Source organism: Trachurus japonicus, chromosome 15 (genome assembly GCF_045865225.1).
Source record: "Trachurus japonicus isolate A0001 chromosome 15, Traja_1.0".
Classification (NCBI taxonomy): Eukaryota; Metazoa; Chordata; class Actinopteri; order Carangiformes; family Carangidae; genus Trachurus; species Trachurus japonicus.
In genome coordinates this window covers 26,388,213-26,414,864 of record NC_140921.1, presented here as the reverse complement: position 1 = coordinate 26,414,864, position 26,652 = coordinate 26,388,213, and the positions used below count along the sequence as shown (strand labels likewise).

General features: G+C 42.3%; 1 protein-coding gene across 1 annotated transcript in view; it reads left to right on the top strand.

Annotated features, from left to right (window-relative positions):
• thada (THADA armadillo repeat containing) overlaps positions 1-26,652 on the top strand; it is a 115,710-nt gene that overhangs the window by 36,994 nt on the left and 52,064 nt on the right. The window contains exons 27-29 of the mRNA XM_085800822.1: positions 4,141-4,230; positions 10,285-10,416; positions 19,354-19,522. Of these exons, the coding sequence (XP_085656948.1) occupies positions 4,141-4,230; positions 10,285-10,416; positions 19,354-19,522 (391 nt within the window). The remainder of the gene's footprint in view (positions 1-4,140; positions 4,231-10,284; positions 10,417-19,353; positions 19,523-26,652) is intronic.

Sequence of the window (26,652 nt, the reverse complement as noted above, 5' to 3'; positions counted from 1 at the left end):
ATCCAACTGAGATGCAACTTAGGTGGAGCTGAAAATTCAAATCATATGTGTCTCATTTTCTATTGTAACTTAGTTGAATCACATTCTTTTCTTTATTTAGATTTTTTTCCTCTATTTGCACAACAATATCAGGATGTAATTCAATAATTCAACCCCCTAAGCAGTAGTGGTGTTTTTTGAAAGCTGGCATGAATCATTCAGAGAACTACTATGTGCTGTACATTATGCAAGAGATTCACATGGTTCTGCTCTAGTTGCTGTGAATTTCTGCCTACTTCTCTGAACACTGCTGAAAGCTGTGCACCAAGCCAAGGCTGCTCCTGTTTGTCTTGTCTGTTTTCAGACTGTGATCCCTCCCTTTGTGCAGCCCTCAGTTATCTCCCCCTCCCCATGTCTGCTGCTTTCTTTTTTCTTATTACTGCGTGAGGTTATTTTTATGTGCATGTGGGAGAGTTCATGATGAATGACGGGGCGTTTGCACCCCTCCTCGCATCTCGGTTTGACCGTTTTTGAAATATTTTCATTTCAAAAGTCATTACCTTCAAAGTACAATAGTGTTCTTGTAATGTTTCAGTTGTGTTAACCTGGAGCTGCACCGCATGTGTTTGTGAGAAAGCTGCAGCTCCTCGCTAATAGCCTCTGAGAGTTTGTCTTTTCCACAGTGCTGTATGCCTGGTCTCTGTTATTACCCCGATTTTACGGTTGTAATCTCTGGCAGCAGAAAACGCAGTGTGACAGCTTGTCCACTCTAATATTTGACTGCGTTTGTGTGTCAGCGTCTCTTGGTCGACTCAAACTGGAGTACAAATGTGTATTTCCCCTCGCACACAGACCTGTTCATTTACAACAAATTGTTTGAAAAGACTGAGCTTCCCATTGGGAATTGTAGCTTTCAGCTTTTACATAGTTACTTCATCCAGATATATTGTTTGCTTGTAGATCATGTTCCTCACAGACCTCTCCACTCCATAGCTGTACATTGACATCGCTGCTGAGATTAATGCAACTTTAAACAAAGCAGACAGAGTGAAGATTTACAATCTGCATTCCAACCAACTCCCCAGCTTTATCTAAAATCTATACTGCATGTATAGTAGAAATGTCTAAATCACTATTGCTGAGGCGAGTTTGAGCATTGCAGTGCAGGTTTGTAGAAAGTTAAAGACTTAAAGCTGAGATATTATGGAAATGCAACTTTTTGAAGGCTCTTTAACATAAATGTAGGTGTTTGTCTTGCCTTCCGGCCCCAAAATGCGAGAATTGACAAAACAATCAGTAATTTTCAGGCTCCCTTGGTTAAAATCCATGTGGTTTTATGAGCTGTTCCCTCAGTTGTCTTCCAATATGTAACTAGTTTTCAAATTTGCATCATCCCACCTCTACCTGGTACCAGTAGAAGGGGCGGGGCGAGCAGTGGTTCATTTGCATTTAAAGGGACAGGCACTGAAACATCCGTTCTGAACAGGGCTGTTTTGAGAGGATGTAAAGAGCTGTGATGTTTGATCCTTGGGGGATTTTGACCAAAGCATGTCACAGACATGTCTTTAAGACACCTGGGAACTATTTTAATTTGTGGAAAAGGGACATGATATGTCTCCTTTAAAGCTCCATTGTCAGTGTCAAAATTCAATTCATGTAAAAGAACAAAAATGCTAGCAACATTTTAAAGTACACAGTTGTGTAAATTAGACCATCAGTGCAGAGGAGAAATGTCTCTAATATCTCCAGCTCAGTGTGATATTCTCCTCTGAAATGTGTCTGGGGAAATGAATAACGGAGCATGAGTTAGAAATATTCCAGTAAGTACTTCAAAATTGTACCTAAAGTAGCAGTAGCAGTTCTAGAGTGAATTCATTCGGTTACCCTGCTCTCCTGCTCACTGCAAGCTGACAAATGTCACTCTCCTTTGTCCCTCAAAGGTCCTGCAGTCTAGATGTGTGTGCACACAGCTTTGAGCCCACAAACTAAAGCAGACCTTCCCTCTCTCCTCCTCTGTGACCCTCACCTCTTTTACCCCCTCTAATCTGCTCCCAAACCACCTCTGGCCTTTGTCCTCCAAGCAGCTCACCAGACTGGGAGACTCATTAGAGAAAACACTCTTATATAATACACACAGTCCTGTATTTGTGTATGTCCAGTGACATTAATGTTTATTTGTTACCCCCACACCTCATCTGTTTGTAGATGTCAGGTCACAGCAGGTGAGGAAAAGGCTTTTCAAACCTACACAAACAACTGACATCCCTACCATGACGGTGCTTGCGGCTAACTTGAACCGGGTCCAAGAGAGTGTGTGTGTGTGTGTGTGCGCGTGCGTGTGTGTTTTTGTACGTTAGTCAAGAATGAGTGACTGAGGCAGTGTGTAATCTCTCCAGTCTTGTGATCATGTGCTTGGCACATCAGACCTCTTCATTTTAGAAGCAACCTGATTTAGACAGGCAGAATTAAATAAAAAAAAAACTTTACTGGCTCTGAGGCTGAATGGTGGTTGCAGCAGTGAGACCGCCGGTGTTAAATATAAAGTTTGTCATTTTATTGATAGTTGTGTACGCGTGAGGGCATATGGCGCTGCAGTAGATGCGCATACACACAAACACAAATGTTGTTTTCCAGCTGTAGCAGGGAAAACAGACACAAAGGCTTGGTTTGTTGTAGGAGACGGACCTTGGCACAACAGTGTTGTCTTATCACAACAAGTTTGACTTCAATCCCTCTCATTATTTCCCCTCCTCTGCCTCCTGCTGTGTGTTGTTATGTCACTTTCCCTTCATCTGTTGCCGGTAGAACGGGATGGTCTGTGGGAGACCGAGTTAAATTACAAATGAAATATAATGTTTACATGCAGCTGATCCAGGAAACTAGGAAGTTTGGCTGAACTCAAATAGGAATTTAGTATTTCTGTTCACAACTGAGTCATTTACGACACAGCTGCTTCAGACCAGCACAGACGGCCTCTGTCTGATACAACACTGATGACATTCTTATCACTAGCTGTTGTTATTCAGTTTAAAATCATTTATTTATTTATTTTAAGATATTTTGGGGTATGTTTTGCCTTGAATTGATAAGATAGTGGAGAGAGACAGGAAAGTGTCTTTAAAAGTGAGTGTGTCTTATACCTCTTATCTACTTCGTGTCTGTGAGTTGTGGTTTTAGTCTGAAGTTCTTTGTTTTTGCCAATACCTTTTATTTTTTTCATTAAACAAAACCAAGAAAAACATGTATTCAGAACTTTCCCACAATCATCAGTAATTTCCTCAAAGCCAGTAATAAGGTTCTACATAAAGGTCAAGCCAAAGCTTCACAGTTTTTGTTGTTTTTATGAGAGATTTTTTTGTATATTATGTTTTCTCTGATTCCAACAACATTTGAGGCAAATTCTGATGACAGCTGTCTTTTTCATCAGCAGTCAATGAAATTAGATCACACCGTGTCCACACAATCCAGGAAAGGTAGTTTGACCTTTTATAGAGTATCTATTGCTATGGTGGAATACATTCAAACACAATATATGCTGAATAGGGAATTTACTGAACTTATTTGTTGATATTCTATTAAGAATTATTAAAGTTGGGCGGTGCGTGGCGCTGTGGGTAGAGCGGCCGCCGGCCACCCCATGTAGAGGCTACAGACCTCACCGCAGACGGCCCTGGTTCGAATCCCGCGTCGGGCAGCCCTTTCCTGCATGCCATTCCCCTTCTCTCTGCCTCCCCCCTTCCTGTCTATCTCTACTGTGTACTATCAAATAAAAAGGCAAAAAAAGCCAAAAAATATTAACGAATGATTAAAGTTATGTATAATTTAGGGAGCACTGCTCACATGACAGGTGGATGACATCTCAGCTCCACACCTCTTTGATCAGCCAGGAGTTTGGCAGAGCCAAGGTAGCAACAAGGAAACAGCTCATTCTGAGCTTGAAAACTGCTCTGCAGAAAGTGATGTCTGTCCATCCTTCTTTTATTTATGTTCATGGTTTCAATGCTGTTTTCCTTTTCTGTTCAAATTTTGTTTTCATTGCCACATTTTAATGTTATCCTTCTAGTCCTATGTGCCAACAAGCTGTTTAAGAAACCAAAGGTGTGTGAATCCCTTTATGACTGTTAGATTCACATATCGTCTCTTTCCTGCTTCTGTTTTCAGAATGACGGGCCGAGAGTTCTTCACCCGCTTTCCAGCTCTCTACCCGTTCCTCCTAAACCAGCTGGAGGAGGCTGCAGCCACCGTAGACAGGTGAGGTGGTTCCTCTTAATCCACACATTTCACACTGAGCCCACGTCACGGCTTTTCACACTTTATTGATTTCATTATAGGTTTAATTTTACTCAGTTATGCAACTTGTTGTGAGTCCTGAAACCAGCTTGTGTAGGGAGGTGGGACGTGGGAACATTAACTACAAGCTGAGCTGTTATATTCATGTATATCATATATTCAGTGAGCATTGGGTCTGGTTTGAGATAGTGTGGTTCACTTGCAGTTACAGACTATTTACTCAAAGCAGAAGACTTTTACAACCAAATGAAGTAAATGTTTAGTTTCAGTGGGGACTCTGGGGAGTTGCTTTTTCCTTATCGTTTTTCGGCTCAGCCTGAACTCCCTTATTGAAAGCATTGGAGTCGTCAGCAGCTTCTTGTGCAATCTTATCCTAACATGAATCCAATTAATTGAACGCTTTTTTCGACTTGCTGTTCCAGAATTCCCCTTCACTCCCTTATGACCCTTGTTAAAACATTTGCAAATTTCCCATGGAACAAGTTCAGCAGTCCCACATCATTTCAGGCCTGCGCCACCCAAACAGACCATCCACACCATGCAGTGGTGGTGCACGGCAGCACATGAAGTAGTAGAAACTGTTGTTAGTGGTTTTCAGCAGTCTAGTGGAAGCTGCATTACAAGTTCATTCTCAAAATAGGGCACAATATACAAAAGATTATAGAAATGAGATTTGTACTGTAAGGTTATACTTTATGGTCCATGTCTATACATTATGCAGTATGGAATCCTTTCATTTACACAAATGCGCTTTCCAAAAACACTATAAAAAAAACAGAATTATGAAAGAATAAAAGAATCCTATAGCCCAACATAAGCCAGACCGCAGTAACTACGCAAACAGTGAAACTGAGAAAAATGGCTTTAAAGTTTTTTGATTTGCCTTCCAAATGTGTTGTAGGTAGATGACAGGTTTTCATTAAGTAATATTGACCACATATTTTACATTTGACCCCTAAAAAGCAGATACTGCGCTCTGGTGCCAGATTTCCTTAAACAGATAGACAGGTAATGCTGAGGCAAAGTGCAGTAACTACAATGTTGTTGTTTCCTTCCAGCTTTCATTACTTAATTACTAACTTTGGCTTGACTTGATTAATAATATGACTGTACATTACAACCTTTAGTGAGCTAACATTAATGTCCAGTGTTTAGCTAAAGTGTTATGTGCTTATGCTAACCTGCCGAAGCTAATGTTAGCTAGCTACCGTAACTGCGTAATAGAGTGCAGTAACTGCGCAGTTACTGCGGTTTGGCTCAGTTTTGAGCGTGATTTTGTACAGGGAAACAGATACAGAGTGCAGTAACTACAGTTATCTGCTTAATTTCATTCACTCATTCATCTTTTTGTAGCAATGAACTCTCAAAAGTGATTAATAATTTCACAGTACAACTTTTAGTGAGCTAACATTTAATGTCCAGTGTTTAGCTAAAGTGTTATGTGCTTGTGCTAACCTGTCGAAGCTAATGTTAGCTAGCTACCGTAACTGACTACTGTAGCAGTGTGTAAAAGAGCGCAGTAACTGCAGCTGAAGTGCAGGTGAAAAGAGGCAGAGTGCAGTAACTGTGCGTTCACACCAAAAGCTTCCAAAGCGTCAAAAACGCTCGAGGCTGGGCGTCAGACAAGACAGCTCCCAAAACGGCAAATATTTTCAGCCGCTTTGGCCGCTTGTCACGTGACTGACGTCAAAGTTCGATCGCGCTGGTCATTGGGGAGCCGAAATACAAAAAAAAGGGAAAAAAAGGCAGCCGACGGATATCTCTATTCTGACAGGTTGCCGCCGGTTGCCGCTTAACCGCCTCATAGCTCATACCCTAAAGTTAAACCTGGCTCAACTTCTCGTCTGGTGACACTTTGGACGCTTTGGAAGCGTGGCGACGCCTGTTGACGCTTTGGACGCTCAGTGTCGCCAGGCGCTCATTGAAAATGAATTGACTTCCGGCGTTATTGACGCTTTGGAAGCTTTTGGTGTGAACGCACAGTAACTGTGCAGTTACTGCAGTTTGGCTCAGTTTCAAGAGTGAAAATTTTACACAAGATAAAACATTTATTGACAAGTTCAATTTCACAAAAAACTCACTTTGGAATTTTCACGTAGTTACTGCGGTCTGGCTTAGCAGGGCAGTATACACAGCTGGAATCAGCATTTAAAGAGCATGCAAAGACGTGAAAGTTGAAGAAAAAGTTGTGGCAATGGAACAAACCTGCAGAGAGAGGATTTGTAGCATGTAGGCAACACTTTTCTGTATGCTATGTTACAGCTAAAAATATAGAGGAAGAAATGCGTATGTTTAAATCTTTAAATAGCTGCCAAAATTAACACCTCACATTTGACTCCACACCCATTCGCCAGCAGAAAAGATTCATCTCCTCAGAGGTTGTTCATTTTTTTTGACTAACTATACGATCTCCTATTGTGATTGATTGTCTCACTTCCTTGAATCTGTGTGTGAATCACCACCTTCCACTTCTCTAACATTTACATAACATGCTCAGAGCGCTCTGTTTCTTTGTTTTGGATCTCACCTGTGAGATTTTATTTAATGCTATGCTACAGGCAATGTGTACTTGTATGGTCACCCACCTTGAACATAAATCTTTTTCAAAAACACACCGTAAGCCAGAACAGATGCTTAGCATACAGCTCAGTAGATTTATCTCCCAGTGTCAGAACGGTGTTGATGATTTCTATGTGGCCTGTAGATTCATAAATGTAGGAATGTTCTGATCTAGTTTAGCAAACTTAACCCAGGCTATATCTCTGAAGCTCTTTCAGGTCACTACCCACGTTTAAACGGTCTTATCTGCTGCTGCCTTTCACTTCCAAAGAAAACACTTTGCATATTGTACTCCAAATGCTGCGCTCCCATTTCCCAAACAAAAGGAATGATTTATTTGTCTGAGAAAGGAACTAAATGCTAAGCTAAAAGTGTAGTTTACTTTACTTTCTTGTTCTCTGCCTCTGCTACTGTGTCCCACTTTTACTGAATATAAACATACTTAATGAGACTTACTGGAGATGATCGAGGAGCTAAGGGAGAGATCACAGGAATTCATGGAAGACCTCAGCATGGAATTTATGAGTGCCATTAAATGCCACAGTCTCTTTTTCATCCTGTCAAGTGTGTGGGCCTCCAGCTGTATCCCAACCTGGCCTAATATGTTTGCAATTCCCCTCTATTTGCCCCCTTTCCTGTATCTGACATCACATCCTGTCATGCTGGGCTGGATTCAGCTGTGACACTAAACACATCAGACTGCTCACCAATGGGGCCGCCATCGCATTTCCCATCTTGCCGATCTGCAGCGGTCCCAGCGGACGGTTCTGTGCTCAATCAAGTCATAAAAAGCAAAAAGTTGTTTTTGCCAGTGGTCTGTTGTTGTGTGTCTGTTCTGTGATATCCTCGTGACTAATGACAGGGCCTGAAGGGTATTCTGCTCCCCTGACACGCTCACGTCAGCAGATTGTACACACTGACACAAATAAGCGCTCCGAACATCTTTAACACTGTTTTCTCATCATATTTTATATTCTAAGACATTTTCACATCACTCGCAGTGCACTTTCTCCACACCATTCATACTTTTTAGTCATTATTTTCTTCTTTTTCTTCTTCGGCAGGAACTGAGGATATTTTGTGACAGCCTGATAGTGCTTTAAAGAGGAACTATACAGGATTTGTAGCTTAAAGGGATAGTTCAGCATTTTGGCAAATTGGTCCATTGCCATAATCACTATAGTCATAGCTGTAGGTTCGTTACTTTTAATTGTCGGTGCAAGCCGTTTTTAGAACGGTGGAGCAGAGCCGCAAGGTGCTCAGAGCTACGTTACGGAGGCTAATGTGATTTCTTGGTTTCCCTCATCAAACTCATCAAATACACAATCCAACAACTCCAAACCGAGAGACAGAGTTGTTTTCGAGGCAAATGCAGAGACTGCTTGCCGAAAAACTGCCCCCGACAGGAATGCGCATCAGCGGGTTTGCACGAATTTACCTCGAAAACAATTCTGTCTCGTAACGTTCCGTTAACTCATAGCGTGGTGAATGTGCAGGTCACAACTTGTCCTCGAGAGCATTTTGGAGTTGTTGGATTGTGTATTTGATGAGTTAGATGAGGGAAACTAAGAAAAGGATTATGGCAATGAGCCAATTTGGCAAAATGTTGAACTATCCCTTTAACTTTGCTACATTTTTACCTTAATTCAACAGCTTTGGAGGAACTGTGATGGTTTAATAAATGACTCAACTTGTTCCAGACAGAATGGAGGCTCTCTGCCTTCCACCTAGCATCTCTTGGCTGAATTACAACTTTGCAAGATCAGAGCCTCCGCCCCGGTGTCCCAGCTCATAACCCGTAATCTCTGTTTACGACAGATAAGACTACACAAATATACACATGGTAACATCGTATATGATATAGTATAACGGTATCTATGCTCTATTGAATGCTTTCTCAACGGCTTTGTTGTAAACAAATGCACATGGCCAGGAGGAGGGTTAGCAATGCAGAAGAGTGATCATTTACTCACCCAGAGGCTGCATTCCGCTGCCCTGTAGACTCGCATTATGTAGATATACGCTGGATCGAATTTCGTCGGAACGACTTGTAGTTATCTGGGTGAGTAAATGATTGTATTTTTATGCTAGAAATAAGGTCCAGATTGTGAAAAACATTTCCCCTTTAAGTCTCACAAAACTTTGTTCACACGTCAGGACTGGTTAAATATGTATGTCCTTTAGGGCACACATAGATAGACGGGCCTTAATGCCTCCACAGCCCCTCCTGGACCAGGCTATGAAGCCTCTGCAGCAGGGTTGTTTTGTATTAGGTGGATGAAAATCAGGCTCATAGACCATGTCCAGATGCACAGAAAAACCTCTGGCAGCTCATCTAAAACAAACAGGAAGGAAGTTAGCCATTTTGAATTGAATGTGTAGTTTTGGTGCCATTTACTGACCTCATACTTTTAGTGACTCTTTCTGGGGACTTTGTCCAATCAACTTCATATTTGGTGAACCTCATCTTACGACCTTTGTGATTAAAGTTTGTACAAAACTTGTCTTTGTCTAAGAGCATGGCCGTGGCGCCGCAGCAGTTTCCGATGATTTGTCATAAGAATTTAAATCACTCTCACTCCACCACACGTTGTCCAAACAGCCTCCAACCGTCTGTGTTTGATAAGAACCGAGTCCTGAATGCAGCGATGTGTGAATATTCAGTCTTACTCAGCGCTGCAGGGCAAAGGAGAGCGAGGGCCTGTTCTTCCTCTCTTCTCTCTCTCTGCGTTTTCTTCCCTTCTTCCTCATCATGAGTGTGTCACAGTTGTGAAATCCCTGGCACAGACAGACGCTTTCCACTCTGACTCAAACAGTGATAATGAGATTTGGATGAACAAAAAAAAAACAATGGACGTCAAGAAACTAAGCTCGAGGATGGATGAGGAGATATCTGTATAAGACTGTGGGTGGTTTTCAAAAAGAAAGCCAGAGGAATTCAGGCCTGTAACAGTTTTTGTTGGAATTCTGATTATATCTGGATTTCCTATTACTATCCAGCTCTGTTTCTAATGTGTGGGACAACACATGAGAACTGCATCCAAACTTTTTGTTTCTCATACACTACTCTGACTCGGCCTATCAGATAGCAAAATGAATAGGCTATAAAAGTGACATCAGAACCTCTCAGGTAACACTCCTGGCAGGAGTTTAGTTATTTGAGACAGTCAATTATGGACACGTTGATATGACTAAGATCATAAAGTAGTGGTTGCCAAATAGCGGCCTGTGAACCAAGCACAGCCCTCCAAAAAAAAAAAAAAAAAAATTGGCCTTCCAAGTTTTCCCTTTTATAGCTTACAACAAAGCCTTTACATCATTTCTCAGAAATCCATTGTAGGTGTCAATGCACAGATGAAGCTTTAAAACATCTAATAAAAGGCAATAGATTGCTGGCAGAACAACAATCCTTTCATTCAACCATAAATCCAACTGTGTGTTTGTGTGTGTTTTCAGTGACAGTGGTAAAGTGAAGCTACACCCCAGTTTGTTCTTGCTGCTGCTGGTGCTGAGCCGGCTCTACCCCTCTCCTATGGATGGATCCTCTTCACCTCTGGGACTCACACCCTTCATGCCCTTCATCATGAGGTGGGTGTCAATGCTGCACACACTCACACATACACTGTACATACGCAGTCGCACGTGCATCGTACATGTTCCATATACAGTGAGAATGAAATTTAGGAACTGTGAAATCAAAAATATATCATTCTTGAAGACAATTTATTAAAGGGACATTGTGTAACTTCTCCTGTTATCTATTCACGAAAATTGATTATTTCGTTCAAAAGTATGTTTTTCATTAATCAGTAATCCCCCCCATCAACAAACTGAAGTGTTCCTTTCAGCTCTGAATTTGCCGTTCATATCATTCATATCTACACGGAGCGGGTAAGCTCGGTGCTGGCTGCCATGTGGTGTCGCCATGTTTTTACGTTCAGTGGCAGCGTGACGGTAGGAAACCACGGAAACTCAGCGGAGACACCGGAGCTGTCGGCTCAGGTGGAGGTGGCGTCTGTGAAAAGTCACCGCGGTAACGCAGTGAGGAGGAATGGAGCGTTACACTGATGCTGCATTCACCTGCAGTCGGGCAGACGGCTGTCGGTAACAAACCAGATGTCACTTTAGTCACAGAAGTGGAGAGAAAGCCGGTAAAACGTGGGTCATGACATCACCATGACAACATATTGTCAAGTGCAGCGGCTGCCGTCCGGCTGCCGTCTGCCGTCTGCCCAATTTCACGTGAATGCAGAATGAAAAATACAATTGAGTTGCTTGCGATATACAACACAGGAACAGGAAAAAAAACTAAATGATCAGTACCTGTCATGGCTCATGTTAGCTCCTATGTAAGGAGTGGGTTTGAATAACCTCTTTACTCCATCCTGTTACCATCCATCTGCCAGCTCCCTCTCTTTCCTCCTTAAAGAAGTGACGCGTCTTTGAAGAAGACCTTCATTTCCTAACTGCACCATTGAACCATGCAGAGATGTTCATGCTGTATGTGATCCATCAGCACATCCTCCCTCATGTCATCTCCGTCCATGTTTTTCCAGTCAGCTTATATAAACATTCACAAAAAAAGAGAACAGTAAAAGAAGGGAGTCTCACACGTTCCCTCTCAGCCATGATAAACCCTCTCCAACAACACTTCTTTGAACCACACCTCAAGTATAGAACAAAACACAGTCACTGAGACAAAACACCTGCAGTCTAAACATGAGCGTGTATCTTTTTGCACAGGTGTCTCTGCATCCTTCATGTTGTCCCCCATCACAGTGTCCCAAATCCTGATTATATTGTCCACTCAGCAGCGAAAAACAAGATATACGATTCTGTGTAATTCTATGTTGTGTTCTCAGACAAAACACCTGTCTAGTTTGAGTTGGGCTCTTCAGGGATTTGTTTTGCTATTTGTGCTGTCTCTTGTCGCAGCGGTTGATTAGATTATGACTGGTTTTTATCTGAATCCTCCCAGTGTTTACCGCTGCGTAAACCTCACAGACCACTGGGAAACTGTGGTCGCAGCCTTCGCTTTTTACATTCCTCATATGGAGAAATCTCTAAATATTATTGGAACATGTTCATCTACATGTACTGTACTCACACATCAAGTGAGGGCCTTCACTGATTGAGTGTGCATCAGAGAGGACACATGGTGGTTACACACTCCCTGGAAATTTAAAATACGTTGCGTCATGTGTTTAGAGAAGCCTTTACATGTGTTTGTGAGGGAGGAGGTGGAGGGTTAGGCTACGACCTTGAGGTTGGAATTCTTACGGACAGTTTAGATAACAGCACTTGAGCGTGGGTGTTGTTCAGATGTGTATGTGGCAGATATTAGTTTGTAGTCTGGTTGATATATCAGTGAAATGTCTGCTTGCTGCTCCATTAGCAGTACGTTTAACTGTTAAAGGGATAGTTCGACATTTTGGCAAATTTGAATCTGCTTTGAGTGTTTATGAGAGTGTCAACAACATCACATGGACACATGTTACGATACAAGTTTGTATTATTTTTGCGTAAAATCATAATTTAACTGATTTAAAGTTCAATTTTGACAAATTCTCCTCTCACCATAATCCCTGTAGTCATAGCAGTAGGTTCATTACCTTTAATTATCGGTGCATGTTGTTTTGAGATCAGCGGGGCAGAGACGTGAGCTGCTCAGTGAACACAATGGAGGTGAATGGTACAGGTCCCCTGTCCCTCATCAAACTCACAAGTTGTGACCTGCACATTCACCACGCTGTGAAATAATCACGTAACATTACGAGCCGCAGTTGTTTTCGAGGCAAATGTGTAACTGGAACTACATTCCAGACATGGCTGCTGGGCGGTGTGATTTCAAAAGCGCAAGTAGTTCCAAGTATTTGCTTCGTGTGTCGTAATGTTACAAAATTACCCATGATTATTTCATAGCGTGGTGAATGTGCAGGTCACAACTTGTGAGTTTGATGAGGGACAGGGGACCTGTACCATTCACCTCCATTGTGTTCACTGAGCAGCTCACGTCTCTGCCCCGCAGATCTCAAAACAACATGCACCGATAATTAAAGGTAATGAACCTACTGCTGTGACTATAGGGATAATGGCAATAGGAGAATTTTCCAAAATGTTGAACTATCCCTTTAAGCCACATGATCATTGTTTCTCAACAGTTAGAATCTAGCAGCATGACTTTATGGATGGTTGCTTGTATGGTTCACCACCTCAGCCAAAAGGAAACCATTAGGGCTATTACGGTGTCGCAACAAGTTGATGGATTGCCACAAATTGTGTTACGCACATTCAGTGCTCCTCAGGATGCAGGTTTTCTGCCTGCGTAGCCAGAGCCCAATGACATGCCTGGCCTAAGTTGACCTGCCCCCTGGGCCAATGCATCCAGGCATATGGGGCAGTTGAGAAAACCTGGACTTTTTTTTCCCACCAAATCTGCGATTCAGTGACATTTCTAAGCGATTCTTTAAGGAATATGAGTATCGATCGGCTGTCTGAGTCTCTGTCAGAGAAGGCATGCAGTGCACACATCCACACAAATGAAGGCCACATGTTGGAGATGCTAAATATAGCTCAGCCCTCACTTCTTTGGCTACAGCCATGTTTCTCGACTCTACAGCCCCCCTCATCTCCCATCCCATCTAACCCGGGCATGTGTGGACGTGTCTGATGAGGTTAGTGACTGTCAGCCCCCTCCAGCTCCTCTGTCTACGATGTGAGCCACCACCTCCAAGCATTCAATGTAGCTTAGCTTGGCTGCTCTTCTGTAAACAGGACAGAGCATTGTGCCTAATTATTCTTCCTCCGCTACAAGTGAACAGGAGTGGGCTCAGACTTTGAACTGTTATCTTTCTACCCTCCTTTCTCCCTGCAAGAACTTTCACATTCCTTTGCTTCCTGACCTCTGCATGCGTCACACCTGCACAGCTAATGAAGTGAATGATGAGGATGATGATGATGACGACAAAGAGGAGGATTTGACGAGGCACATTTATTTTAATAAATGATGGCTGCTTCGTTCCTGCCTTCAACATCTTCGTATCTGCAGAACAGTCGGTCTTATCTGCTCCAGTCTCTTTCTCCTTCACTGTCCACCTACATGTTCAAACCTCTGAATGCCTGTGTAGTGATTTATGTCCTGTGATATCCAGTCCAGGCATCTCCTCACCCTCCTTCCCTCCCTGCCTTACTCCTTCCCTTTCCCGTCCTCACTGTCTCATATCTCATTTCTTTTCAAAGGGCACAGTTATGCCCATAAACTTAAGTGAGGCTTCGGGAGGGCCCACTGTCATTTCCTTCCCAAAAGAGATGGTGTATATTTCTGCTCCATGCTTATGTTATTATTCATTTGCTGGCTCACAGTGGACAATGACTCACCGTATGATGTAATGAAATTCAAAATGTCAACTGATACTGTACCTTGTGTGGCAATCCGTGCCCACCAGCGTTTATATAACTCACAGTTGTCCATATTTTTTGTCTAAGTAGGCAAGTTTCTGAAGAAAAGAGAGTTGCTTCAAAAAGAGTTCCTTGGGGGCAAGTATTGATTTAGTCAAAAAGATAGATAGAAATACTTTATTTATTTAATCCCCGAGGGGAAAACGGGCCCAAACTTGTACTGTACATGCCACAATTCCTGTTTCACTATACAGTCTATACTACAGACTGTATTTTTTTCTTTGTATTATTTTTTGCTTATATTGAGTATTTTTATATTGTGATGTGGTATTGCTGAATATTGCCATCTTAAATCTATTGCGCATTTATACTTCTCTGGATAATTGTGTCAGGTTTAAAGGAGACATATTATGTCCATTTTCCACAAGTTAAAATAGTTCCCAGGTGTCTTAAAGACATGTCTGTGACATACTTCGGTCAAAATACCCCAAGCATCAAACATCACAGCTCTTTTCATCCTCTCAAAACAGCCCTGTTCAGAACGGCTGGTTTCAGTGCCTGTCCCTTTAAATGTAAATGAACCACTGCTTGCCCTGCCTGGTACCAGGTAGGGGTGGGATTATGCAAATTCGAAAACTAATTTCATCACTTTTTTTGTCAATTCTCACATTTTGGAGGCTGGAAGGCCAGACAAACACCTGTGTATGTTATGTATGTATGCTTCAAAAAGTTAAGTTAATCACTTAAAGGTCCAGTGTGTAAAATGGTGACATCCAGCATTCAGATTCTAGATTGCTGCACTCACCCCTCCTGTCGGCGAAGTCACGGTGGTGACACTCTCTAAAGCAAGACCCTTGCTATATACAAAAATAAGTATAAGGCTACAAAAACCAAAACAATTTTATTTTATAGCGATTATAGACTTACACACAAATATATTCATGGGTAGTATATTCAGATTTTGCCAATAAACCTTGACAACTATTACAGACTTGACCTTTAATCCATAAACAGAAATGAGACTATTTGAAGTTTTGGTTAAAAAGTAGGATAGTGATGAGTGAGTGAAGAAAAGGGATTACAATTATATCACCGCTTAACTTCCTAACTTACCCACATTCTTCAATGACAGACTCTGATGCTTCGGCTTGTTTAGCTAACACGCTACAGTCTCTGCAGAGGAAACTACTCTCCCAGTCGTTCCAAATGAGCCCCAGATGAGTCTGGTCCACGCCAGTCAACAGTCTGTCTCCTGACCCCATGGGGGACAGCCCTGTTTCTAAAATTACACCCCTCCAAACTGTCATTTCCTTTTGCAAAAGTTTCAATGGGACAAATTAGCACAGATAGTTAACATGTGGGCCCCATATGGTGGCTTGGGGGGGAGGGGGAGGGGGTAGAAAGTGAGGGGGGGGAACATGGATTTTGGTCATTAGGCATGTTTGTGTGTGGATGTGTGAGTGTCAGTGAACACAAATTCACGTGTTCAGGCGTGTAGACCTCAGGAATGCAAGCTGTCTCTGTTTGATACAGGCTCTTTGGCTGCCTGTCTGGCTATAGGTGTGGGGGTGGGGGGGCTGTGGGGGAGGGGGGCATGCTCTGAGCAGGTGGAAAAGCATTTGTTGACAGTTGACTGGTTGCTCCAAACAGCCCTCTCTTTGTTCTAAGTCCATATAAACGTCTAGTCCCTTGTCTTTTTTATTTTTTATATCCTAAACACAATGATTGTAATTTGCAAGCAGTTAGCGTCTTGTTCCTCTGCCTCACTTTTACTGACTTTTTCTGGACAGATCAGTTTGCATCTTTAAAACTTGTCTGGCCGTCCTTCATACCGAAGCCAAAAAAGCCAGCTTCCTTTTCATCTCTGCATACCACTGTAGTGATGGATAGGTGTTTCACATTTCTCTGGAGCCTTCTGCTGTACTTTCCACAGTGGAGCTGAGCCACTTGTTTGGCCTCCACAGCCCGCTATACAGACCCCATAAACATCTCTCCGGCCCTTTGACTTTTGCTCTGCATGCGTGGATGTGTGAGTGTGTATGTGTGTGTGCCTGTGCTATGTATTCAAGGCATGCTCCCTATACATGCGAAGACCCAGTTGTTGTCCTCAGCTGAGACTCCCAGGCAGTGCTGTGTGTTCCTCTCTGCTGTACACAGACATAATTACAGTTTTAACCCACAGCAACTGTAACTGACATGCCAATGATGGCCATCCATTTGTTACCCCTCTGTTAGACTCTGCTGTTTATTTCTCCTGAAGGCAACTTGGAAACTCAATTAAAGTTTTTAGGTGTTTCTGGTAGGGCTGCTTTTCTCCCGATTCGATTCTTCTACGATGCTTTGGATGGTGATTCTATTTAAATTGCGATTCTACGATATTGCCGATTTCTCAATTTTTAGTCTGCATTTTTAACATTTATCTGCACACAAATACTGTAGGAGCCTATAAATTAACATACTCCATTATAAAGTGAACTTAAACCCTTTTCAAAACCTGTACTCTCTGTATGTAAAAAAGGCTAACAAATGCACATTGCACAATATTTAAAAATAAATAAATAAATGTAAAAAAATCACACACAAAAAAAAGTTTTTTCAACAAAAAAAAAATCGATTTTTGGAAAAAAAAAGATATTGCGATATTTATGTGAATCGATTTTTTCTCCCACCCCTAGTTTCTGGTGTCGTTCAGGATTCTGGTGAAGATGGTTCAGCTGCCGTCAGCGCAGCACTTCCTGATCCAAGAACAGTGACAGTCATGTTAGGTTAAATGTTATGTTAGTTATGGTGATGGACTATATATAGCTACTATATGGGAGAGAGAGAGAGAGAGCTTTTCTAGTCATGTAGACAACTCAGTGCTTTACACTGTTTGTCAAATTCACTCTTTCACACACACATACACTCATACAGCTGTTTGCAGACAGGCTTTTTGGAAGCTAATCATTCACATATATTCACACATTGACACATCCGATGGGTTCAGTGTCTTGCCCAAGGGTACTTCGACATGTTGACTGGAGGAGCCAGGAGTCAAACCAGTGGTAGTTTGCTTCTGGTGTCAGCTTTGTCAAAGTCTGAATCTCACTTGACTCCTCAGCAACAACAGCAGGATTGGTGCTCGTCTTGTATTTACAGGCCAGACGTATATAGTACACACCCTTGTTTTTTCCATATTCCATGTATAAACAGTTTTCTTGTCTGTATATAACATCTATTGCGCGTGAGAGATCGCTCCTCTGTCTCTCACCCTGAGGTTCCTCCTGTTTTTCCTCAGTGGATGTGAGGGTCTAAGGACAGAGGATGTTATGATGCTGTGTAAAGCCCTTTGAGACAAACTGTTTGTAAAATGGGCTACAGTATACAATAAGCTTGCCTTACCTTAGTAGTCCTACTTCTTCTGGGCTAGTGACTCAGTATGAGGAGATGATGTGACAGGCTTGGGCCAGCATGCTTATCTTATTTCAGTAGTAGAAGAGAAGTGACAGAAATAGGGGGTTGCGTTTCACCTTCCAAGGTTTATCCGAGACTGGAAAGTAAACAACTATCATACAAATAGCTCCTTCAACGGCACGATGTATTAAACTTCAAAATGTCTGACTTTTTTGTGTCCAAGTGGTAGTATCACCAGCAGCAGACAATAGTATGCAGATTATTTTAAAGGTACTTTGTGTAGGAATTACTCCCATCTAGCGTTGCGGTTGTATATCGCAAGCAACACAATCGTATTTTTCATGCTGCATTCACGTGAAATTGGGCAGACGGACGACAGCCGCTGCACTTGACAATATGTTGTCATGGCGATGTCGTATTGTTTACCTGACCCACGTTTTACCGGCTTTCTCTCCACTTCTGTGACTAAAATGACATCTGGTTTGTTACCGACGGCCGTCTGCCCGACTGCAGGTGAATGCAGCATCAGTGTAACGCTCCATTCCTCCTCACTGCGTTACCGCGGTGACCTGAGCCGACAGCTCCGGTGTCTCCGCGGTAACGCTCCATTCCTCCTCACTGCGTTACCGCGGTGACCTGAGCCGACAGCTCCGGTGTCTCCGCTGAGTTTCCGTGGTTTCCTACCGTCACGCTGCCACTGAACGTAAAAACATGGCGACACCACATGTCAGCCAGCACCGAGCTTACCCGCTCCATGTAGATATGAATGATATGAACGGCAAATTCAGAGCTGAAAGGAACACTTCAGTTTGTTGATGGGGGGGATTACTGATTAATGAAAAACAGACTTTTGAACGAAATAATCGATTTTCGTGAATAGATAACAGGAGAAGTTACACAATGTCCCTTTAAGTTATAGTGTCGAGTCAGAGAATATAGAATTTCCTTGGGAATCATCTGGTTTGCAAACTTTGTTCTAAGGAAACAAAGTTTGAATACAGCAGCAATGTTAAAAAATGTAAAGAAGAACTTGTTGGATTTCCTTCTTGATTCAGTAGCAGGCACTCTTACTCTGCCCCTCACCATCTATCTCACTGTCTCATTCAGGTCTTGGTCATGTCCTTCCCTCATATTAGCGGTGGCGGTGTTATGACACTGGAGATGGAAAGACTATCAGCTTGTAAACAAGGTTAATTTTAGCCCGCTCTCAGGGTGACTGGCCACATTCCCCATCGCCAGCGAATACTGTAAATGACCATGTGTGTGATACAGACATCTTTGTGTCGGTCATCTGCTGCCTTGTTAAGCTGTTAAGGTTCAAGGTTTTTGCCAGACGGAGTGAGGGAGGAAGACGGCCATGTTACGTAACATACGCTTTAAAATAGCAACCAACTGTTTGAAAGTGAATAAAGCATGGCTCATGATTCCTAACTCCAGAATTTATTCATAACATCATGTGAGAGGAGAACAAAATAATCATGGAAAAGAATGATGCTAATCGGCAGAGTAATTACAGTATATTAGTTTTCATAACAAAGTTACAGAGGTGAAATAAATTGAACTCAACATACAATAACAATCCATGACTTGTGATAATGGGTAACCTTATTACTTCCTCCACTGACTCGGTGCTCATGTTATGTAATATAATGAAAGACCAAAAGGTTATGGTAGCAGTGTAGCCATGATTGTAATAACTGTCAGTGACAGTAATGTTTCCTGTGTGTTCTGCAGATGTGGCCGTTCTGCGGTGTATAGGACCAGAGAGATGGCGGCTCGGGCTCTCGTCCCCTTCGTGCTGGTCACTCAGGTCCCGTCCACAGTGCACTCTTTACTGCAGGAGCTGCCCTCGGAGCCAGGACCCGGAATCCTACACAACCACATCCATGGGACTTTGTTGCAGGTCTGAACTCACGCGCGTCAACATGAAACAAAAACACTGACAATTACATAGTCATGCCAGGGGTTGCATTGCGATGATGTGCTTTGAATTTATTGTCCTACAAAATGATCATGTGACAGAACATGTTGAAACTCAACATTAATCAGGTGTGAGAAGTTGAGGATTTATGATATATTAGGAAATGTCAGCATCTCCAGTTTCATGAAGCATTTTTCATTTTTTCTTATAAAATACTTGGAGCTACATTTCTTGTATGAAAAGTGAATTAAGTATATTTTTTAAACTCAAGACATGATAGTATTTCCACTTGTTTTCATAAGATATCCTCCACACAGAGTTTATTGTCTTCTGCAGATACACTGGGGTAAAACAACATTTTTGTTGGTTTGTCCCGAAGGAAGAAAACACACATGTTGAATCAAGTCATTATCAGACAGTTTTTGTGTAGTCTGGTCCCGACATCAACTACAAACACACGTTCCAGGGGCTTGTTTATGAGATGCATTCATTTCTAAGCTATTTCTATCTATTACCACCATGATCTGTTTTTATGATGCACATGGCATGAGTCAGTCAACAACAGCAGGCTGAGAAACTCCATCAGCTCTTCATCTAACACCTCACTGTGGCTGCTCCTACCATTTCTATTTCTATCTACAATATTACAAACTGATCGACTGGCAGAAAGTGATGGAAATGAACACTGTCATGTTGTGTTCTTCTGCCTTTTCTGTCACTCCCTCACAATAGCAGTCTGGTGTAAATAGGTAAATCTTTATATGTGAAGCTGCAGCAGATGGAAATGTTAGGTTTGTATGAGCAGGAACATGATAGATAATTTCTCTGAGAATGTTTTCCACAGTGCATGATAATGAAAATACTGCAATACGTCCATTGATGAGCCAATGGCTCATCACCTTTGTGTTGCCTCATTCTTACATTTCTCATCCTACCATTATTATCAATATAAGTTGCAATTCAAAATTAATGTTTATTTAATTAATTGTGTATTTGGTAATAATCTCTGACTGTTGTGAAATTGTCCATCTGCATTAGGTGTGTACAGCCAGTGCACTATTTGTATTCGGATTCGGATTCAGGCTTTTAAAAAAAAAACTTTGGATTCGTATTCAGGAAGAAACCGGAAGTGGACGCACTGACTTCAGCCGAGCTAGTGCTACACCGAGCTAGCTGGCTAACTTCCGCTTTAGCTCTTGGCTAACTAGAACGGGAATAAAATAATTTAATCGTGCGGCTCTTCTAGACTTTCCAAACGTAATCCGTCTGAATGGATCAAATTCTGGTAGTGAAACGAGTCGTTTCACGGGGGTTGTGACACTCAAAAATAAATTATCCACCGTTTTATAGCTGCTTCTTTTCCCATTATTGTCTATGAGAAAAATGCTAAGTTGGAAGAATCGGTGAGCACTTCCTGTCTATTGTAATGCAATGCATGCAGGGAGTTGCTGTTTCTTAGCAATCCTAACGTGAACTAGACACAAATAAAACAGGGTGGCTCCGGTGGCGGCAGCCGGCAGTGCTGCCTGCTCGTGTTTGGCGCTCTTCTCGTGTTGAGGCGCCACCTACTGTGTTGGAGTGTGAACCAGAATCACCTGGTTATGTGCTGTTGCTGATCCAAACGTTTCTTTTTCTTTAGAAAAAAGCTCCTGAATAATGAGGAGAAACTTCAGACAGCAAAACTATTCGAGATCAAAGCATTATTTGTGTACTTCCGAATACGCATTCGGGTTCGGGTACACCCCTAATCTGTATCTCCAGGATGTAAAGCTTTCCCAGCTGCTAGAATCAGCTCTGTACTGGTTTTAGTGTAGTGAATGTAGTAGTATCTTGGAAATCTTCACAACTGGTTTTCAGAGACTTTATCTCTAATATAAAATCCAGCCAAAGCAGTTACTGGAAATATGCCCAATAATTTAACCCTCACAATTTACAAGTACACAACACACACACACATCCTCATGTCAGTCCCACACACAGAGCCTATCCAGACAAGGCGGTTATCGCAGGGTAAATACCAGTGTTCAGTTCTGTCATCACACTCTGACAAACACAACCAAACAGTCTGCTGGTAATATCAACACACCCAGAGGAAAAAGGGGGGATGGGGGGTTTCCCCGGCCTTTTATTGAACAACGCTGCCGGGGTCAGTGAGAGAGAGCTGGGAGCACGGAGCCGTAGGACCCAGGCAGAGGAACCAGAGCTGCACCATCTCCTCAGAGTTTGATGGAGCACTTGTGGTTTGATGTGAGTCTGGACTGCAGGGAGGTCCTGCTGCAGGATGAAGGAAGGCATTCTGAGGAGGGGAGTGGGAGGGAAAGTCGGCCTCTTAACGGCTTAGAGGAGATTTCAGGAGGAGAATGGATCTTAGTTTTTTTTTTTTTTTCCTGTCATGGACGCAATGTGTGGAGCTTCCCCAGATGTCTCCTGATCCGCTTCTGCCTCGGTCTCTTCTTGTCCATCCCCGTCTATTTCCTCTGCACCTCTGTTTCTCTGCTTTCTGTCTCTCCTTTTACAATCTCTTCCTCCATCTCTCCCGTCTCCTGTTCTATTTGCTCTCAGCTGTCGTTCTGTCTTTACATCTGTCCCACAGAATCAGATATGTCTCTTGTTCTGTGTCTTTTGGAATAGAATGTAATGAATGAAGCAGTCCTGTCAGGTGTCATGTGTGCCCCGTACCATAGCAGCATTGGAGATGCAACAAGATCCAGAAACTACTTAGATAAATAAAGATAAATTGACCTGTCATATAGGACACAGAAAAACAGTAAATCCTACTTGGGAAGCTTGAACCAGATGTACCAGAATGTAGATGATTAAAATGATAAATGATGACCACAAACGGATATGTTTGCATGTTTTACTAGTGATTACATGATTATTCCACCATTAATATCAACTAAAATAGGGCTGATGACTGTTTGTTTTTGCAGCATGGGACATATAACCTAACCAATAGGAGTCTTTGAATTGAACTCGGCATTCCTCCAAGCTCATAAGAAATGCATCTTTGTAGTTGTAACTCTTTTTTTAACCATCGAGAGGAGAGAATAGAGACGAACAAAACATCACACTCGCACAGTCACAAAAATGTCTGTATGTGATAGAGCACAGATGATGTCTGCAGCCGTCCTGAGACATTTCATTTCCTTTTTCCTTCCACCAGAAAGTACTCCAGACCATTAAACCTCACACACTGTTCAGCTTCACTGGACATCTGACTACAATCTCTCATATGACGGGCGTGGGCGTGTCGTCCACTAACCGGAAGGTCGGTGGTTTGATTCCCAGCTCCACCAGTCCACATGGCGAAGTGTCCTTGGGAAAGACACTGAACCCACACTTGTCCCCCGATGTGTGCATTGGGTGTGTGAATGTGTGAATGTGTAGCTTTCAAGTACTGTGTAAAGCGGTTTGATTGGTCCTAGAGACTAGAAAAGCGCTTTATAAGTGCAAGTCCATTTACCATTTGTTCCGATACTGAATTGGTGACGCTGATCTTGGTGCCAACCCTGTGACTGTGGTGACTGACATGTAGATTTCCTGTGTTACCAGGGTGAAGATTTGTGTGAAACATACAGTAATACAGTGGCAAGGAAAAGTATGTGAACCCTTAGGAATTTCGTTGTTTCCTGCATTAACTGGTCATTTAATGTGATCTGATCTACATCTAAGTCACAAGTAGGCTATAAACAAACACAATGTGCTTATTCTAATACCACACAAACAATTATAATATTCCATGTCTTTATTGAACATTTCCATTAAACATTCACAGAGCAGGTGGAAAAAGTCAGTGAACCCTTGGATTTAATAAGTGGTTGAACCTCAACCAAACGTTTCCTGTAGCTGCAGATCACAACTGATCAATACTCAGGATGAATTCTGGACCGTTGGTCCTGACAGAACTGCTTCAGCTCAGCCATGTTATTATAGGATATCTGATGTGAACAGCTCTCTGGAGGTCACTCACAGCTTCCCTGTTGGATTCAGGTCTGGTTCTCTGACTGGGCCGCTCCCAAAGGTGGAGTTTCTTTTGTTGCCACTCTAGATGATCTAGATAGTAGATTTACTTCCATGTTTAGGTTCATTGTCCTGCTGCATCACACAACTTCTACTGAGTTTCAGCTGGTGGAGCCACCCTGACATTATCCTCTAGGAAGCCTGGATAAACTCTGGATGAGGTCAAACTGTCCAGATCCTGAGGCAGCAAAGCCCCAAACCATGATGCTCCTCCACCGTACTTCACCTTTGATATGATGTTTACATGCTACTTTGCAGAGCCATTTTTACACCATATGTAGAAAAAATACTAACAATGAAATCTTAGTTTCATCAGTCCACAAAACATTTCGTTGTGGAGTGGCAAACAGGCCTGCAATGGAACGCAAAGCAATTAATGCAGGAAAATAGGAAATTCCAATTTGTTCACATACTTATGAGTTTAGACAAACACGCAAACAGCAACAGGACTGATTGGTGGAATCCTAGAACCACAAACTGACAGGCATCCTGAGAGTTTGTCTATATCTTCTGGCAGCATCTGTAACCAGGCTATAGATAGCAGGTGTGTAGGAAACTGGGTGGGGGTATTATGTAGATGATGGGGGCAGATATTTAAGGCGTGTTCAGCTGTGGGAAGAGGGTAGGAGCGTCACAGCAGGAGCCGGAGCTGTGTATGCAGGTGAAGCGGTCTAAACATAGCAGAAGAGTGATAGAGGTCTGCAGCGTACGTGTGGAGGGAAGCGTCACACATGGCTGCTGATGGGGCAGATAGCGGCTGTGTGTGTACAATCATCTGCACGTATGTGTATAAGAGGTCGAGATGTTTAGGCTTCAGTATAATGAACGAGAGAAAAGAGTGTGTGTGTGTGTTTTATTGTGTGTCTGAACATGAACACTACAGACTGGTTGTGTTTACACTGAGATGATGAGGACAAAGTGTTTAGCCCCGAGTGATATTTAAAGGGATAGTTCAACATTTTGGCAAATTGGCCCATTGCCATAATCGCTATAGTCATAGTAGTAGGTTTGTTACCTTTATTTTTCGGTGCAAGCAGTTTTTAGAATGGCGGAGCAGAGCCGTGAGCTGCTCAGAGCTACGCTACAGAGGCTAATGGGATTTCTTGGTTTCCCTCATCAAACTCATCAAATACACAATCCAACAACTCCAAAACGCTCTGGTGGACAAGTTGTGACCTGCACATTCACCACGCTATGAGATAATAACAGAGCGTTACCAGACAGAGTTGTTTTCAAGGCAAATGCAGAGACTGCTTGCTGAAATACTGTCCCTGAAGGTAACGCGCATCAGTGGTTTTGCATGTATTTACTTCAAAAACAGCTCCGTCTCGTAACATTCCGTTATTATCTCATAGTGTGGTGAATGTGCAGGTCACAACTTGTCCACCAGAGTGTTTTGGAGTTGTTGGATTGTGTATTTGATGAGTTTGATGAGGGAAACCAAGAAATCCCATTAGCCACCGTAGCGTAGCTCTGAGCAGCTCGCGGCTCTGCTCCGCCGTTCTAAAAACAGCTTGCACCAACAAATAAAGATAACAAACCTACTGCTATGACTATAGGCAATGGGCCAATTTGCCAAAATGTTGAACTATCCCTTTAATGTATGTAATAAGCGCGCATGTGCGTGTGTGTGTGTAACAGGTAGCAGATGTTTCTGCTGGAAGGAGAAATGACTTCCTCTGTTATCTGCAAAGAGCAACTGTTAGTGGGCAGAGCACAGAGCTGGGAACCATCAGAGTGACTGATGCAGACTGAGACTGTACCACCCCGACTTTCTCACACACAGTGAAGAAGTCCAGTAGCACACCCAAGAAAATGTTTCAGTCAACCTCCACTGGATTTTAATTTCTTGCAAACTCCTCTCTGTCATTGTGAACAGAGATTTGAGTCATAGCTGAATTGAAGAGTGTGAGTAAAACCCTTATTCCTGACCAACGCACACCCAGAATGTAGTGAAATATGGATACACTTTTTCACATTTGCCCTATTTTTACTTCGCTCAATGGGTGGTATGCATGTACATTTTGTTATAAAACTATTGGTATATTCTTATCATTTTTTTATTTTGTATGTTTGCATGACCTGACCCAACCCTGGATAAGAGGAGGAAGATGGATGGATGGATTAGTTTGCATGATTGATGTTTCTCAGGCTTTTTTTTCCAGCTCTTTTTTATTGATTTTCCTCATTTTGAACATAAAACATATCAGACACTACAGACAGAAGAAAGAAAGAAAAAAGATTATACATATATATGAACCCAAACATGTATACACTCTTCAAAGGTAAAAAAGTAAAAACAAAAACAAAACAAAAAAAAGAGACAGCAATAAAAAAATAAAAATAAAAATAAAAATAAAAAAATAATAAAAGTTATTTCCTTCTATTAGGAGTACTTCTCTAACTTGCCCTCAGACTATGTGTTCTGGTTAAGATAATCAATAAACGGTTGCCAAATTCTACAGAACTTTCTTTCCTGATTTTTCAGTAAGAATCTGATTTTCTCCAGCTCTAAATGCCTCATAACATCTGTCATAAGATTTGAATACCGTATTTCCTCTAATAGTAGCCGGTATCTATTTAATAGCCGGGTCTGTTATAATGGCCGGGGGCGTGGTTTACACGAACAAATAAAGGCCGGCCCCAAATACAGGCCGGGTCAATGGGAAAAAAACAAACAAACAGAAAAAACCTGAATTTCAGTCACTGTGGATGCACTGGTCTCAGGCGGCCAAACACGGATGCAGTAACCCACAAGTGCCAGCAGATGGCAGTAGCTAGATCTGAAGTGCCACATGAACCCACGCTTCAAGGAAACAGTCACTGACAACTCGACCGAAGAGAGCTTTAGCAGCATGGCGTGTCACTACCCGATTTGCGACGCTACCCGATCTGTGACAAAACTGGTCTGCGCATGCGCAGACCGGCCGCCATCTTGGACAGCTGCCTACGGCAACTCCACTTGGACAAACTTCATTTGGGCACTGCCCGATTTGCGTACATGCTTAAAGTTCTGTGAAATTAAAATACGGTACTGTAAAAATGATTAAAAAATAAAATAAAATAAAATAAAATAAAATAAAAACCGC